The following is an 18,267-nucleotide window of genomic DNA, read 5'->3' as shown; positions in this document are numbered from 1 at the left end:
TTAACCTTAAATGTCTAACTTGACTGCTCTTCTGCCTTGGAAGTTAATATCAATTCAAAGATGGAAGAGAGGAGTTGTAAAAAAAAAGAAAAAAATCCATGTCCACAGCAGCTAAATAAATGTTCAGCAAAACAAGCATGTATTTATATGTGTTGAAAATAAGGCCATATGATTCTGAGGAAACAGGCACAAACCAAAAATAGAGCATCTAAACCTGAGACTGTCTCAGAGCATCAAAACCTTGCCGAGTTGTGTTCAAGTCTAGTTACCTCCACCTTTCCTCACAGCCTAGTTACTGTTTCTCGCAAATATTTCTCTCCACTTCAAGGAGATGAGAACCAAACTGGGCACTGCTGAGAACCCAGAAAGACCCAAGTTGTTGATTAGTAATAACCTGGGCCTAAGGTGTGGATCCAACCTCATTATGGGAATGAATGTTGTTCAGAAGGCTCGAGATAAAAAAAAAAGAAATATTTTCAAAGTTGGAGAACAGTAAGGGAAAGCAAAAAGAAGCAGGCTCCAGTAATTAAGTTCCTTGGCAGCATCAGTATCTTCCTGTGGTCTGTCACCCAAAGCTTGACTAGCAGCCACTTGCCCCCATATATGATCCTCGACTCCTCCACACATCACACAAGCACAAGCACACACACTTACTTTGTTTTTATTGTTGAAGGCCAGAGCCCGGACCTTGCAGTTGTCAGGATTAGTATTCTCCTTAGGGATGTCTTTTAGGGCCCTATGTGTGATATGAGCATACACAGGGACCCGGGATACATTGTGCCGGGCATCACTTTTGGTTAACACATCCTCCGTTACCTCCCAAAGCCCCATGGAACCATCCCGTGAGCCTGTAGAGGAAACAAGTACTCAGTTTGGACAAACACAAAGCATTGACCAACCTTTCTCATAACAGAACAGTAGGCTCCATTAGTCCACTTTTGCAAAAATTAGGACAGCTTTTCTACTTTTAAGAGGATTTGTATGCAGTGAAGAGGACCTAGACAGGGAGCCAGGAATATCTGTATTCAAATCAGACTTCAGATAATAGTTCTGTGACCTGGGGCAAGTCAATTCTCTGTGCTTCAATTATCTCACTTATAAAATGAGGTGTGGGTTTAATAGCCTCAAAAACGACTTACAGGGGGGCAGCTAGGTGGCTCAGTGGATTGAAAGTCAGGTCCAGAGATGGGAGGTCCTGGGTTCAAATCTGGCCTCAGATACTTCCTGGCTGTGTGACCCTGAGCAAGTCACTTAACCCCCATTGCCTGGTCCTTACCACTCTTCTGTCATGGAGCTAATACACAGTATTGACTCCAGGATGGAAGGTAAGGGTTTAAAAAAAAAAAAGACTTACAGTTGTAAATCCTTTGTCCCTTCCTTTTCACTTTAACCAATATCCTGTTAGGATTCTACCAAGAATTCAGAACCATGAAATAGAACTAGTTGAGGGCTAGAGAGTATCTTTTCAATTTGTGTGGTCATATAGGGCCTGATTTCCTGACTGATTTTTCCTCAGGCCCTGAGTTTGTGTAAATTCTTATAAATGGCTACCTTGGTCTAAATCAGTGGTTCCCAAATTTTTTTGGCCTACTGCCACTGCCCCCTTTCCAGAAAAAATATTACTTAGCCCCCTGGAAATTAATTAAAAAAAATTTTAATAGCAATTAATAGGAAAGATAAATGCACCTGTGGCCATCACCGCCCCACTTGATCGCTACAGCACCCACCAGGGGGCGGTAGCATCCACTTTGGGAATCACTGGTCTAAATCATGAAATCAAAAGAGAAAACCAAAGATGTCCAAGTCTCACACATAGTACTGTCATATAAATTTATGGTAGGAATAAATACTAAAGGCCTCAGTTCTGAGGGCCTTTAGCAAAGGAAAAAAGGAATAACTACAAAACACAAAGCTGAAGTAGAAGGAGGAGCCAGGTATGGTACAAAGAAGAAAAGAAACCATCTCTTAGGGGAAATGAGAAACTATTAGTTTGAGTAAGGAGGTCCAATGTAGTCCTGATTCATTTTCTTTTTGTTAGCCTCGAAACACAGGTGGCATAAAGAAAAGCAATTAGCTTTATCATTAGGCTTCAGTTTGAATCCTGACTTGGATATGTGCTTGGGTACAAGTCACAACCTCTCTGATCCTCAGGTCCTTCATCTGTAAAATGGGGATAATACTTGAGTACTACCTACCTACCATGAAGAAAAATTCCTTATAAATTATAACATGCATCATGAGTGTAAGATGTCTGATATTTGAGGATAACAAAACATCTTACATTTTTAAAATTGCACTAAGAAATTGCTTTCAAAATAAAAAGCTTTTATTTCAGGAATAAATTTTCTTACAGATTTTTGGTTTAACACATACGGTCAAACCCATATCACTAGGGCTTACATTTTCCTACTCAAAACTTTCATAAGACCAACCCTATCTTTAAAGGTACTATCCTTTTAATAGGAAGGTGCTGGGAGCCACTCAGAGAAATAGGGTCAATTATCTGGATCCCATCAAAGTCAATACAACTGGCAAGGCCTTGTACTGACTTGGTTGGCCTAAAAAGTTGGGCCATAAGATGGATGACTTATCTGAAAAAATCTGACCCCCTCTCTGTGACTCCTTTTTAATCTACACCTTTTATTATTGAAATCATTATAATCTAGTTTTTAGGATAGCCTCAAATCCCATAGAAAACTCCTAAGTATCCTATAGTAAACCAACATTTAATGAGTTAACAGCCCTTTCCCTCAGGCAAGAATAGCAGAAATTAGCAGAAGCTGAGTGTATCTTTTCCTTTCTATTTTCAGACATCCCAAGGACACTGCAGGGCAGGTCCAGCCAAATTCCACTCTCACTTAGGTACTTTCCAATGACAAAATACACTCCACAATCTTAAAGGCTCATTCTTTAACATACCTTTTGAAGTATGGAAGTTTTTACTAAAATAAAACTTAAGATAAAGTAAGACTCCTTCTTTAACCTTGGACCTTGTCTCATCCGGGCAAAATCTACATGAGAGAAATTTTTTGTAAACTATATACCAATCATGAGGTAATTCTTTAACCTTGGGTGTTTCTATACAGCCGTGATTTCAATTGTGCTTTGTAGAGAATCTGTTCTCAAAAAATATATAAAAGAAATCACAACCTCAGAGGCTATTGGAGGAGTCATGAACTAATGTATTAGACTGACAGTTCCTAGTTTCTGCTTCATTCTTTCTCACCTAAACTGTACACCTTTCCAGACCCCTGGAGCTGCTGAGTAGCTTACAGCAGGAAGAGGCCATATCTGACTCACCACTGAAAGGTCATTCAGTTTATTTTTTCAGTTGCTAGGATGGATATACATTCATTCATTTCCTTGTGACCATCATTATAGTAACTGAATGAGGTCAATGCTAGTTTTGCTTAATTTCATGCCTAGGAAATAACTTCCCATGTGTTCCTTGCAAAACTGAAATGGTAAATAATTCTCTTTTTCCTTGATTGCACTTTCTTAAGTCTTCTTTGCTGATATTTTCCATCTACCCCATAAACTTTGGGAACATCTTGGTGTCCTCAAAGATCCAGTTCCCTATGCTCTTCTTCCTGTGTATTCTCTCATGTTCATCTTCTCAGTTCTACCCAAATGATTCACCAAACTATACATCTAACTCTGAACTCTCCTGAATTTCAATGTTGCAGTCAGTTGCCTGCTAAACATTTCTAACTAGATGATGACAACTCAAATACAATATGATGCAAACTGAACTCATTATGTTCCTTGATAAAGTGGACCCTCCTCCAAGCTTTCCTATTTCTTTAACCAGTATTTATCATCCTTCCACCCACCTGGTTTCATAACCTTGCATTCAGTTCAATTTTGACTCTTTCTTCTTCTTCATCCCCATATACACTGAGTTGCCAAACATCATGGAGGAGTTCATCCATTTTCCTAGTACTATGGCAATATAGGATAATTGATGTTTTGGTTCTAGTCACTCAATTATCCAAATATATGCCCAGAACTCTTATGTTTTAATTTAATAGGCCTTCTTGGTCTTTCCTAAAATTTTCACTTTATCTCCTGTTGCCATGCGTGTCAAAGACTGTGTCCCATGCATAAAATGTGCTCCCCTGCTCCTTATCTCTGTCTCTTAGACTCTTTTTTTCATTCAATGACTAACTCAAAAACCACTTTCCTATGTAAAGTGTTCTCAATTCTCCCAGTTAGAGATCTCTACTTTCTTAAAATAACATGCTTTTATTCTACTGCCTACATATAGTAAACGTCTAAGATGATAGAAACTCCTTAAGGTCAAAGAACATTTAATTTTTGTCTTTGTATTTTTAGTACCTAGTACAGTACCCCCATATAGAGAGGCACTTCAAGCAATCAACTGAAAGGTACTTGATAGGGCTATATCGCTCTTTGGCAATATATGACAAGTATTGTTACTAGTTGGTGCTTTTTGTCTCTGTATCTCCAGTCTTACTCTTAAGGGTTTTACATTCTACTGAATGAGGGAAACAACAAATAAACAGGCAACTATATCTAAAATATATAAAAGGTAATTTGAGAGAAGGGAGGTACTAACAACCATAGGGATCAGGTTCATGTAGTAATGCATAATAAAGTGGAAAGGTGGGGTGGAATTAGATTCTGAAAGGTCTTAAATACCAAAGGAGTTGGTATTTAATCTGAAAGGCTAAGAGGGGGCCATTGAAGTTTATTAGATAATAGAAGAATGGCATGGTCAGACCAGTGCTTTAGGAAAATAATTTTAGCAGTTGGATAGAAAGAGGAGAGACTTGAGGCAGAGGCTATTTAGTCCAGCTGATGAAGACCTAGAAAAGGGTAGTCAGCTGAGCAATTAAAGAGAACAGGGCAGATTGGAGAGATTGGAGGAAGAATCAAGAAGATATGTAAAAGCTGACTGAATGTGAAGGATAAAGGAAAATGAGGAGCTGAGGATGACTCAGAGATTATAAACCTGAGTGCTTGGGAGGATGGTGATACCCTCAAGAGAAATGGGGAAGTTAGGGGTGGGTTTCAAGGAAAAGAACTCAAGGAAATGAGTTCTTTTTTGGACAAGTTGAATTAGAACAGGCAGATGGTGACATGGGACTGAAGCTCAAGAGAAAGACTGATAGGTCGACAGGAAACTCTGCTGTAGTTTCAGGGGTTTGGTTCAGATCTGAGACTGTATAGGAAACTTAGTTGGGGAAACTCCTTCCACCAAAGCAGATTAAAAACTCCTGTGTAACCTAAAGTCTAAGAGAGCTGTGAGAGCATCAAAAGGTTAAGTTACTTACCCAGTGTCAAACAGGTAGCATATATCAAAGTTAAGACTTGAATTCAGGTTTTCCATTTCCCAAGTTTAGCTTATTAGCCATTAACCAGGTATTTATTAAGCACATTTTATATCTCAGGCACTAGGACACCTATTATACCAAATTTTCTTTCCCACATGCTTATATGGTAGATTTATTCCAGTCTCCTTTTCATAAACTTTATATCCCCCTTCTATAATCTAACAAATTCCTAATAAATACATTCATTTGGGAACCAGGTTGATCATTTGAATATCACAGTAGAAGTATTTATTACACTTGGTCAAAACAAAGAACTAAGGAAAAGTTAAAGGATGTATGTATGTGTATGTGTAATCTTATTGTGAGTCCAAACTTCATTATTCCTCTATCAACAATAGTCTAACATAACATTATCTCAAGTTATTTGATCCATTTTTCTACTGGTCAATTGAATGTTTTCCAGATAAATCTATCTAAAAGATTTATATCTATTTCTTCTATCATCGAAGATTCTAAGATTAAAATTAGCTTTTCTTAACTTATTTCTAAATTCGAAGGAAGCCAGTAGCAATCTAATAGAGGGAAATCAAATGATTTTAAGAACTTCATCTCCTTACCCATAGTCATTAATACTTTTTTCCCTCAAATCTTAGAGCCAAGTGTTGCTATAACCTTTTTTCTGAGCTCCAATATAACTACCAAGTTACTTCCCCAGTGGTTACCAAGGTGCCAACTGGCCAAGAAGTGTAGAAGGGACAAGAATAACCATAATTCCTTTATTATGCCATATGTATATAAATTTCAAATGCATGTTTATACATACATATATATATATATATGTTGAGATAAAAAACTGTCATTAGGGTATTTCTTTATATAATTCAATGGTACTAAGATACTGGCATACAGCCTTAATGTTGAAAAGGGATTATTTTTATGCTTAATTCAATTTTATTTTACTTTCAGTTATAGATTCTCTCCTTCCCCCAATTCCTCTCCCATTCTTTGAGAAAGCAAAAAATTATTACTTATTACTTATTAATTAAATACATACTTATTAAAAATATGAAGTAATACAAAACAAATTTCTGGATTAGCTATGTTCTAAGAAAAGGAAAAAGAAAAAGAAAGCAGAAAAAAAGGCTTCAATCTATACTCTGGGTATATCAATTCTAATATCCATAGGAGAACAGTATTTTTCATCATGAGTAAAAAGGATCCTTTTTGACATGATGAAAAACCTACTTGTCTTTCACTGCTCTTCTTTAATTTTCTCTTGGCCTATGATGATAGGAGTGAATAGTTTGAAGAAAAAAAAAGGTCAATGGTTCTACTATTCAATGCAAATCTTACCACATAGTTTCATTCAAAGTTTTTGTGGAGGACTAGAAGCATGAGGAAGGGAACATTAAAACACAGCTAGATTCTTCCACTTAAGGTAGAGAGTTAAATAAAGGGTGTCATCATCACTAATTTCTGTGGGGATAGAGAAGGTAGATGTATTCTTGAGTTAATTTATTCCTGGGTCCTAGAAAGGGAGTAAATCTGCTCATCAGATGCGACTTAATGAATCCTTCTGGCTCCTACTTTATATGTTCTTTATTTCCTCTAGCACTGATAATCCTACTCAAAGATTACTCTAAGTAGAATGTACAAGACTTGTCCTGTTAGTTTTCTTAGGCCTCGAAGCCTTTTGAATTAAGTGTTCTTTCTGTAGTTTTTGTCAATTGTGTGAAAACAAGACTCCCTTAGCCAGAAAGTTCCAAAAGATCCCACCACACTGAAAATCATTTTAAAATATGATAACTTTACCAGAAACTGCCATGGTATCACTGATCCATGCAATAGAGAATATCCAGTCCTTGTGTCCATCCTTGAAGTAGGGAAGAGAAGAAAAGAAAAGGAAATCACTGAGAAAATAAGATTCATCACATTGATTTCGCAATTTTGAGCCTGCAAATTAGCAAAAGAAAACCTATAAATCAATGTGCTGAAATTGCAGCTTTAGTCTACCCCAAAACACATTTGTAAAAATGATAAATGTAATTACAACCTAAAAGGAGTTCAGTAAGCACTTATCTCAAGTCCTTGCTTGATTCTCCCTAATATATTTCCAGGAGCAGTGTTCATATTTCCCAAGCAAAATACCAAACAAAACACAGTGCTAACAATCTCTTTCATCATTCAAAATTAATCATTTATTTTGACTGGAGGAAAGTGGCTCAACAAAATTTTGGTTTAGAGTGTGGAACCAAATTAAAATGTAATGGGAAAATGTTTAATAAAATAAATAAAAATACAGAACCACACAAATAAATGCTAATTTGTGGTTTTCTATGTCAATATATGGCCCACAATGATCTATTTCTGTTCTGATATCACTTGATCTTGACTATTATCATATTAATAACATTCCATTTTTCCTAATGCTAAATTTGCTTATTTAAGGGAGAAACTTGCCTTATATATAGATCTTTTATCCCTTGGGATAAGGAAAGTTAAAAATAGTAGGACTTAAAAAAAAAGCCATCATCCCATCTCAATTATGACATCCTTGCATGACTAAGAATCATTTCGTTTCACCTTCCTGAAGGGTTCTTAACATTGATGCAGGATTTAATTTTTGGTCCTGGAACTTTTTGAGGAACAAGTTAGTGTTTGAAGTAGGGTGGGATGTAGGGAGTAGAAACAGAAAACTCAGTGAGGAGAGAGAAAAGAGCTGTTGCTGCCCTAGCTCCATGCAAAAGAACTCATTCCAACCAAACTTTCTTCCACTAGCTCTTCCAATATCCCAACTGACTCAGTGGCAGAACCCTTTCACCCCAAAGACATGGGTATTTTGACACCGGTGTCTAAGCACCACTCCCTGACTATGGAAAATGGGAAATGAAAAACTTCTGATGTTTTTTGGAGTAAAACCCAATGCCTCTCAGGAAGAACTAAAAAAGGCATATAGGAAGCCATCCTTGCAATATTGCCTAGTTATGAATCCAAATGAAGGAGAAAAGTTCAAACAGAATATTCAAGCTTATGAAGTGATTTCTGATGCAAAGAAAAAAGGCTTGTATGACACAAAGGTTGAGAACAAGCCATGAAACAGAGTATTTTGGTAGTAGCTTTGGTTCCATTAAAAGTATTTGATATGTTTTTTGGAGGAAGTAGAAGAATGAAAAATAAACAGTTAAAATTATTCATGAATTGCCTGTAATGTTAGAACATTTATATAATGGTATAACAAGAAACTAGCTTTGCAAAAGAATTTCATTGGTGATAAAATGTGAAGGACAGGATGGTAAAGAAAGGAGGTATAGAATGCTGTCCCGATCATAGACACAGTAGAATGGAAATAAGAATTCATCAGATAAGATCCAAAATGGAATAAATTCAACCATTTTGCAAGGAAAACCAAGGGCATAGGGAATGAATGGGTCCTAAAGATAGATGTAAATGCTGCAGTGGGAGGAAATTGAGAGAAAAATATTCTGGAGGTTCATAATGACAAGGGCATGAAAGATGATCAGAAGATAACATTCCATGGCAAAGGTGACCAAGTGGCTAGGACTTGAGCCAAGAGATAGTAACATTGTTTTGGATCAGAAGGTCAATGCTATATTTACATGACAAGGTAATGACATTTTCATGTGTATGGATATCCAGTTGGCTGAAGCACTCTATGGCTTTCAGAAACCAATATCAACTTTTGACAATAGAACAACAGTCATTGCTTCTCACTCTGGACAGATGGCCAAACATGGAAATAGTAAATGTTTGTTTGAAGGCATCCCAATTTATTGCTGACTTTATGAAAAAGGGATTCTAATAAATGAATTTAAGGCAAACTTTCCAGAGAATGGCTTTCTTTTATGGGATAAATTAATCTGTTGGAAAAGTTATTGCTTGAAGGAAAGGAAGTAAAGGAGACTGAAGAAATGGATCAAGTATAATTGGTGGACTTTAACCCATCTCAAGAAATAAGATACCAATACAATGGGGACTAATGGTGACATTTAAAAGGATGATGAATATCATTCAGAAGTAGTTCAAGGGGCAGCTGGGTAGCTCAGTGGACTGAGAGCCAGGCCTAGAGATGTGGGTCCTAGGTTCAAATCTGGCCTCAGCCACTTCCCAGCTGTGTGACCGTGGGCAAGTCACTTGACCCCCGTTGCCTATCCTTACCACTCTTCTGCCTTGGAGCCAATACACAGTATTGACTCCAAGACGGAAGGTAAGGGTTTAAAAAAAAAAAAAAAGTAGTTCAGTGTCAAATCTCTTCATGGAGGCCAGTAAAAACTCTTCATTATAATGCTGGACTTTGTATTCAATAGTGAATAAGTAAAGGACTGTAATCATCTTAACACACACATCACTAGCTATTGTTTTTGCTATACTATTCAACTATAGTTATGTTTTAAAAAATTAATAAATAAAATCAGTAATATAAAATGTTGATGGAATTTATGATGTTCACTGTGCAAGATAGTGTTAAAACATTATTAATTTTTTCCTTATGGTAAAGAAATCCCCAAACATTTTTTTCATGGTTTGTACTTTTCTGTTTCAAAGTGCATATGCATTGCCTTGGACTAAGGCTTAATTCTTCACTGACTAAATGTACAACAATCATTTATAATTGTTAACCTCTGAAATTAAAATTTTTAATTAAAATTTTAAAATGTGAATTAAAAAAAATGGGATGAGATGAGGCAGGTGCCTTTGAATCAAGTTTTAATTGACTCATTGGCTAGATGTTATCTTGTTCTACTTTAAGTGTTGTATACATGATTAGATCTGGGATTTGATTATACTGCTTTTTGTCTGGTGCTACTGAATCAATCCTAAGAGGCCAAGTTTACTAATGGCCTGTTAATCTACAGTCCACAACTTGAAGAAAGTTCTGCTCCCTATAGAAACAATAAAGAAGTCAGTTTGGGTGAAATCTTACTTCTTTTTTTTAAAAATATTTTTCCATGGTTACATGATTCATGATTACCCCTTCTCCCAACCCCCCCCCCCATATTCTAACAAGCAGTTCCACTAGGTTATATGTGTATCCTTGTTCAAAACCTATTTCCATGTTATTCATATTTGCAGTAGAGTGATCTTTTAACATCAAAACCCCAATCATATCCCTATTGAACTACATGATTGATCATATATTTTTCTTCTGCGTTTCTGCTCCCAAAGATCTTTCTCTGGATGTGGATAGTATTCTTTCTCATAAGTTCCTCTGGATTGTTCTGGAACACTGCATTGCTGCTAGCAGAAAAGTCTATTACATTCGATTGTGCCATAATCTATCAGTCTCAGTGTACAATGTACTTCTGGTTCTCCTCCTTTCACTCTGCATCAATTCCTGGAGGTCTTTCTAGTTCACATGGAATTCCTCCAGTTCATTATTCCTTTTTTAGCACAATAGTATTCCATCACCATCAGACACCACAACTTGTTCATCCATTCCCCAATCGAAGGACACCCCTTCATTTTCCAATTTTTTTGCCACCACAAAGAGTGTGGCTATAAATATTTTTGTACAAGTTTTTTCACTTTTTATCTCTTTGGGGTACAAACGCAGCAGAGGTATGGCTGGGTCAAAGGGCAGGCATTCTTTTAAAGCCCTTTGTATATAGTTCCAAATTGCCCTCCAGAATGGTTGAACAATTCACAACTCCACCAGCAGTGTATTAGCATCCCAATTCATCCCCTCCAACATTTATCACTTTCCTTTGCTGCCATATCAGCCAGTCTGCTAAGTGTAAGGTAGTACCTCAGAGTTGTTTTAATTTGCATTTCTCTAATCAGAAGGGATTTAGAACACTTTTTCATGTGCTTATTGATAGTTTTGATTTCATCTTGCTGATTAGGGAATGGCTTGATTTTTTGTAAATTTAATTGTCTTATTTCTTACAAAATTATATTTTTAAAAAATAGGGGGAGGGAGAGATGGAGATGAGAAAGGACAGATACAAAGAAGAAGGTTGAAAGTTTTTAGGCTTAAATTGAAAGGTCAGAAGAAAGCTCCTATACTAGGAAGGCTGCTTAGGGTTAATGTCAAAATGTGGGAAGATATAAAAAGAGAAGAGAAAATAATGATCCTGGAGAGCCATTCCACCAACAAAACCTCTCTCTTGGTTCTCATTAGCAAGACATCAAGACTACAAGAGGGAAATGTAACCTATTAACATCAAGCATGGTCACTATACTGACAGTATCTTTGCTTAAGTGTTTTTCTAAATTACAAGGGAGAGTTTAATTTTGGGAATGAGTGGAAATAACAGATGCAAAAACAAAGTATCAATAAAGCCAAGTTTTTAAGAAAGATGGCTATCCCTCCTTCCCTATACAGTTCTATTATTTTCTCAGCTAATGCTATCTACTTTAGGAGAAAAAAATGGGAAAACTCTCCTTTTGCATAAACTCCTTATTCAGTCATACAAGGCTTTAGTAACATAGTTAACTACATGATACATTAATTATAGTTGGCTGCATCTTTCTAAGACCGCAAAGAAGCAGATCCATGTTTGAACTAGAATAGAGCCAGGAAAGGTTATATTTTGCCAAAATGGTTAAGTGCTTAGCAGAACAAAAAACAAATTTGACTCAGACAACAAAATATTGGACATTATTGAGAAAGTCTGGAGAGAGAAAATATTACTCTCCCCTTACTCAAAACCAGAATTCATTTGCACTAAGTAGATAATGTTTTGGTTGCTGCCACAGAACAGAATTTGAAAAGGTCCATAAAAACAACTAAAATGATCCAGGGATTGGAAGGCTGGATGAGATTAAGTATGGTATGAACAACAAATTCTATATCCAATCCCCAAATACAGCAGCCATACTCTGAAACTGAAGCTGATAAATTTATACTTAATAAAAAGAAGAAACTACTTAATGAAAGTAGGATGTAAAATCAAGGAATTCATTAAACAAGTAGAACTGTCTAAAATCACAAATGGATCCCAAGATAGGTTTCAATAAACTCCAAAAATGAGATATTAAAGGAATGCTTACTGACAAGGTCTCAGTATCGCTTTATGGTTCCTCAAAGAAAAAACAAAAAGGAGAAAGGGAAATAAAAGTCTGAGCTTACTAATGCCAAGATTCAAATGATTTTTGATGATTCTAACACAAACAAAATTAACTTGCCTCTTGGGGCAAATTCTAAATTCTAGAAAACAAGCTTTTGATAACTGATGCACAAATGAAAAAATATATTTTAATTAAAGAGATATTAAAGGGATAAAAAGAATTAAATAAAACCTGGAAATTTTATGAACATGAATGTATAAAAGAAATCTCTAAAGCAATGGATTAAGAATTTGGATACATTTTCATCTCATGCCCATTTTGGCAGGAATTCCCAAGGGGACATAAGAGGCTGTGAATAAATGTAGTAAACTCTGGAGATTCTATTATCCCACAGAACATGCTTCATTTTTTCAAACAGTCTTTGCAAGCATATAATAGTAGGATTCTTTTTTTTTTTTTTTAAATTTTTTTTTTAAATTTTAAACCCTTAACTTCTGTGTATTGACTTATAGGTGGAAGATTGGCAAGGGTAGGCAATGGGGGTCAAGTGACTTGCCCAGGGTCACACAGCTGGAAAGTGTCTGAGGCCGGATTTGAACCTAGGACCTCCTGTCTCTAGGCCTGGCTCTCAATCCACTGAGCTACCCAGCTGCCCCAATAGTAGGATTCTTGATCCCTAAACAGACTACTGTACAATGCCATCCTGAAATTCCCAAAGAAAGTAATTATATAAAATAGCGTTTGTATTGCTGGTTTTTAGCAGCACCCTGAGAGGGGGGGCGGGTAAAGCTCAACTTTTCTAGGCCCATACTAAGTAAATGGAACTCAATTCTAATACTGACCTCAGAGGAAAGGATTAAGGGAAGATGGATAGAACACCAGAGGGAGATTCATATCACAGAAACACTTTATAAGACCTATGGACCCTTCATTATGATGCTATCTTATTTTAGACCACACACAAAGGAGCTTATTTTTTTAATTTAACATCTAGAGCAAATGTGAATCATATCATATCCCTGTAATGATATTTTAAACCATGGATACCAACCACCATGCAGGAATGTAAGCTCAACTCTGATGTGGAAGTTTAGACCAGTGGTTCCCAAACTTTTTTGGCCTACCACCCCCTTTCCAGAAAAAATATTACTTAGCACCCCTGGAAATTATGAAACTATTTATTGAACTCAGAATAGAATGTAATACAAAAAAGTGTGGCCATCTCTGTCCCCTGGATCGCTGCAGCACCCACCAGGGGGTGGTAGTGCCCACTTTGGGAATCACTGGTCTAGACAAATCTCTTTTGCCTTGGAACCAATACTTAGTATTGATTCTAAGATGGAAGGTAAGGGTTTTAATAAAGAGGGAAAAAAATCTAGTTGCAAACCTCAAATAGAAGGCCATTAGCAATACCTGTTTTTTCTCCCCTGTACATATTCCCAGCAACATTTAGAAATAACTTACATCTCCCACACACACAGGATCTAATGTAGGTAACCGATAGATTGCAAGGCTGTTGGGGTTGTCTCCTCCAGTGGCCAGTAGTGTTCTTGAGGGGTTCAGCTCGATGGCATGGATACCACAGCCCTGCTGGGTCACCACTCCAGGCTCTCGATCTTTCAAAATGGGAATCTTGGTGATCTGGCCTGTCTGGACATCGACCACAAACAACTGAAAGAAAAAAATGGTGCAAGGAAACATCATAAAAAAAGCTGAGCAAACGTACCATTTTTTTTTAGGGTTGTAGACTATAGAATTATAGCTGAATCAGAAAGATTTGCTGGTTGATATGCTATATCAATAAACAAAATATTTATAGTAGTTCTTTTTGTAGGAGCAAAAAACTGCAAACTAAAGGAAATCACATTAATTAGGAAATGGATAAACAAATCATGAAGGGTTTCAGAGAAACATGGAAAGAACTTGTATGAACTGAAGTAGAGTAAAGTGAGCAGAACCAGCAGTACAGTTTATATAATAACATCAAAAAGACATCTTTTAAAGATTTTTTTAATTAAAAATTCTAACCAATAGGCACAGCTAGCTAGCCCACTGGGTGGAGTCTGAAGGACCTGGGTTGAAATCTGGTTTCAGACACTTCCTATCTGTGTGACCCACAGCAAGCCAATTTACCCTAACTGCCTAGTCCTTACCACTTTTCTCCCTTGGAAATGATATTTGTATCAATTCCAAGACAGAAAGTAAAGATTTAAAAAACAACAAAAACTTTTGATCAATGAATGCAATGAGAAACCATGACTCCAGATGACCTACAATGAAATATTTTTTTTTGCCAATTACATATAATAACCACTTTCCACATAAGCTTTCCAAAATTATATAATCCAAATTGTCTCCCTTCCTCTTTCTCTTCCCACTCCCAGAGCTAGCAAGCAATTCAATCTGGATCACACATGTATTATCATGCAAAACATATTTCCATATTGTTCATTTCTGTAAGTGAATAATCCTATAAAACCAAAATCCCAAAACATATACCCCAAAAAACAAGTGAAAAATCATATGCTTTCATCTGCATTCCTACTCCAACAGTTCTTTTTTTGGAGGTGAAGAGCATTCTTTGTCATAAGTCCCCTGGATCGCTGCATTGTTGATAGTGGCTAAGTCTATCACATTTAATCATTCTACAATATTGCTGTCACTATGTATAATGTTTTCCTGGTTCTACTTATCTCACTCTGCATCAGTTCACTTAGGTCTTTTCAGCTCTTTCTGAAATTATCCTGTTCATCATTCCTTATAGCACAATAGTATTCCATCACCATCATATACCACACTTTGCTCAGCCATTCCCCAACTGATGGACATTCCTTTAGTTTCCAGTTCCTTGCCGCCACAAAAAGAGCAGCTATAAATATTTTTGTACAAGTAGGTCCTTTCCATTTTTTTTTTTGTCATTGATAATGTTGGACCTGTAGTCAGGAAGACCTGAGTTCAAATCTTTTTTTTTTTCTTTAGAATATTTTTCCATGGTTACACGATTCATGATCCTCCCCCACTTCCTTTCCCCCTCCCGGAGCTGACAAGCAATTCCACTGGGTTATACATGTTGTTTCCATGTTATTCATATTTGCAATAGAGTGATCCTTTAACATCAAAACCTTAATCATATCCCTATTGAACTGCATGATTAATCATATATTTTTCTTCTGCGTTTCTGCTCCTACAATTCTTTCTCTGGATGTGGATAGCGTTTCTTCTCATAAGTTCTTCTAGATTGTCCTGGATCATTGTATTGCTGCTAGTAGAAAAGTCTATTATATTCGATTATGCCACAATGTATCAGTCTCTGTGTACAATGTTCTTCTGGTTCTGCTCCTTTTACTCTGCATCAATTCCTGGAAGTTTTTCTAGTTCACACAGAATTCCTCCAGTTCATTATTCCTTTTTTAGCACAATAGTATTCCATCACGAACAGATACCACAACTTGTTCATCCGTTCCCTAATAGATGGATACCCTCTCATTTTCTAACTTTTTTGTCACTATAGCGTGTGGCTATAAATATTTTTGTACAAGTCTTTTCCCTTGTTATCTCTTTGGGGTACTCCAATTTTTTTTAATCTCTCTGGGATACAGACCTAGTAGTAATATTACTAGATCATTGTTTTATAGCCCTTTGGTCATAATTCCAAATTGCCCTCCAAAATGGTTGGATGAGTTCAAAACTTCACCAGGAATGCATTAGTGTCCCAATTTTGTCATATTCTCTCCAGCATTTATCATTTTCCTTTACTGTCATATTGGCCAATATGATAGATGTGAGATGGTACCTTAGAGTTGTTTTAACTTGTATTTCTATTATGAAATGTCATCTGCCTCCTGACTGAGAGATAATGGATTCAGTGTGTAGACTGAGACATATTTTTAGATATAGCCAATGTTGGAATTAGTTTCGATTGATTATGAATCTTTGTTACAAGGGTTTTGTTGCTGTTTTTAAAAAGGAGGGAAGTAGGAGGGAGAAAACTATTTTTTTGGCTAATTGAAAAAATTTAAGTAAAAAAAATCATGTTAGTAACAAACAAATTCTCCTCTTAACATGATCATATCCATTCTCCTACTACTTAGTGCATTGATGGCAAACCTTTTAGAGATCGTCCTGCCTCACCCACCCCCGAGACTGCATGCTGTGCTACCCTGTCCCCATCAAGTTCCAGGTGCACCCTGACGAGTTCCAGGCTCCCCCGCTACTACCTCCCCCTGATGCCTTACCCCACACAGGGGAAGGAGAAAGTGCCCCCATTGGGATGCTGGGCAGAAGGACAGATAAAATTAGGAATGTTCTCAGTGAGTGTAGAGAGGTGGAAGGGAGTGGCCTGAGTGCTCCACTCCCTTCCAGCTCTGCTGCTTGTGAGCTGCCCACCTTACCTCACATAGGGGAGGGAAAAAGTGCTCACATTAGGCTGTTGGGCCAAGGGGCAGGTGAAGTGAAAAAATGTTGTCAAGTATGGTGGAAAGGGGAAGGGGAGCAGCTCCACCTGAGTCCCTCTGCCTTTCTAGTAATGAACTCTGAGGGGCATAGGGGTGGCACATGTCCACAGAGAGTACTCTGTGTGCCATCTTTGGCACATATGCCATAGATCCACCATCATGGACTTGGTGTCTAGTATTTGCCTTAACCAGTCAACATTAGAAAAGTTAGTCCAAAGAATAAAAGAATGCCTGCCCTTTGATCCAGCCATACCATTGCTGGGTTTGTACCCCAAAGAGATCATAGACAAACAGACTTGTACAAAAATATTTATAGCTGTGCTCTTTGTGGTGGCAAAAAACTGGAAAGCGAGGGTATGCCCTTCAAATGGGGAATGGCTGAACAAATTGTGGTATCTGTTGGTGATGGAATACTATTGTGCTCAAAGAAATAATAAACTGGAAGAATTCCATGTGAACTAGAAAGACCTCCAGGAACTGATGCAGAGTGAAAGGAGCAGAGCCAGAAGAACATTGTACACAAAGACTGATATATACTATGGTAAAATCGAAAGTAATGGATGTCTGTACTAGCAGCAATGCAATGACCCAAGACAATTCTGAGAGATTTATGGAAAAGAACAATACCCACATTCAGAGGAAGAACTACAGGAGAGGAAACACAGAAGAAAAACAACTGCTTGAACACTTGGGTTGAAGAGGAAATGACTGGGGATGTAGACTTGAAAGGATCACACCAATGCAACTATCAATAATATGTAAATAAGTCTTGATTGATGACACGTTAAAACCAGTGGAAATGCGAGTTAGCTATGGGAGAGGGAGTTTGAGGGGGTGAAGGGGAAAGTAAAAACATGAATCATGTAACCATGGAAAATTTTTCTAAAAATAAAAAAATTAATTAAAAAAAAGAAAAGTTAGTCCAAATTAATCTTGAACATCAAATAACTTTCAGTGCTAATATGTTCATTCCAAGTATATTGCTGCATTACTCACACTGATCAGCAAACTATGGTCTGAAGAGTAGTTTTTACATTTTTAATTAAAATTTTGTTTTATTTAAAAACAGAAACAATTTTTAGCCCACAGGCAGGAAGAAAACAAGTTCATCTGGGGCTCCTTCCTTTCTCTGGGCAGAAAGGGTAGGAAGTAGACATTTGGGAACTTCTTGATCCTCTTAATTTAAGGATGGCCCTCAATAAATTCTCATTATTTGTCACCTAGCTATATTTCTGGACTTTGGCATCTTAAGAAACTCATTATCTGCAAGATGAAATAAATTCAGAAACTAACACCTCCTCAGATAATTTCCCTCCCCCACTGAATGACATTATCATTCCCTTTGACAGGTAAATTCTTCTCCCACCCTTTCAGCTTCTTTTTAGGTGCTGTCTACTTCTATTAGATTGTGAGCTACTTGAGGGGAGGGACTATCTTATGGCTTTTGTTGTATTCCAGTGCTATACACATACATACACACACTATAA

At 36.9% G+C, this 18,267-nt stretch overlaps 2 protein-coding genes across 2 annotated transcripts in view; one reads left to right on the top strand and one right to left on the bottom strand.

Moving 5' to 3' along the window:
• Nucleotides 1–18,267, bottom strand: part of DCAF12 (DDB1 and CUL4 associated factor 12) — an 84,121-nt gene that overhangs the window by 17,828 nt on the left and 48,026 nt on the right. The window contains exons 3-5 of the mRNA XM_044661433.1: nucleotides 13,791–13,997; nucleotides 7,110–7,170; nucleotides 655–848 (exon numbers count right to left, since the gene is read on the bottom strand). Coding sequence (XP_044517368.1) covers nucleotides 655–848; nucleotides 7,110–7,170; nucleotides 13,791–13,997 — 462 coding nt within the window. The remainder of the gene's footprint in view (nucleotides 1–654; nucleotides 849–7,109; nucleotides 7,171–13,790; nucleotides 13,998–18,267) is intronic.
• On the top strand, nucleotides 8,177–9,356 carry DNAJA1 (DnaJ heat shock protein family (Hsp40) member A1). The gene is given in 8 exon segments (XM_044658981.1): nucleotides 8,177–8,368; nucleotides 8,371–8,476; nucleotides 8,479–8,591; nucleotides 8,593–8,765; nucleotides 8,767–8,854; nucleotides 8,856–9,171; nucleotides 9,174–9,307; nucleotides 9,309–9,356. Coding segments are annotated over 8 exon segments (1,170 nt in total).

The sequence above is a fragment of the Gracilinanus agilis genome, chromosome 1, assembly GCF_016433145.1.
Source record: "Gracilinanus agilis isolate LMUSP501 chromosome 1, AgileGrace, whole genome shotgun sequence".
Lineage (NCBI taxonomy): Eukaryota > Metazoa > Chordata > Mammalia > Didelphimorphia > Didelphidae > Gracilinanus > Gracilinanus agilis.
The sequence above is the reverse complement of the archived record's forward strand: the minus strand, read 5'-3'. Positions and strand labels throughout refer to the sequence as shown.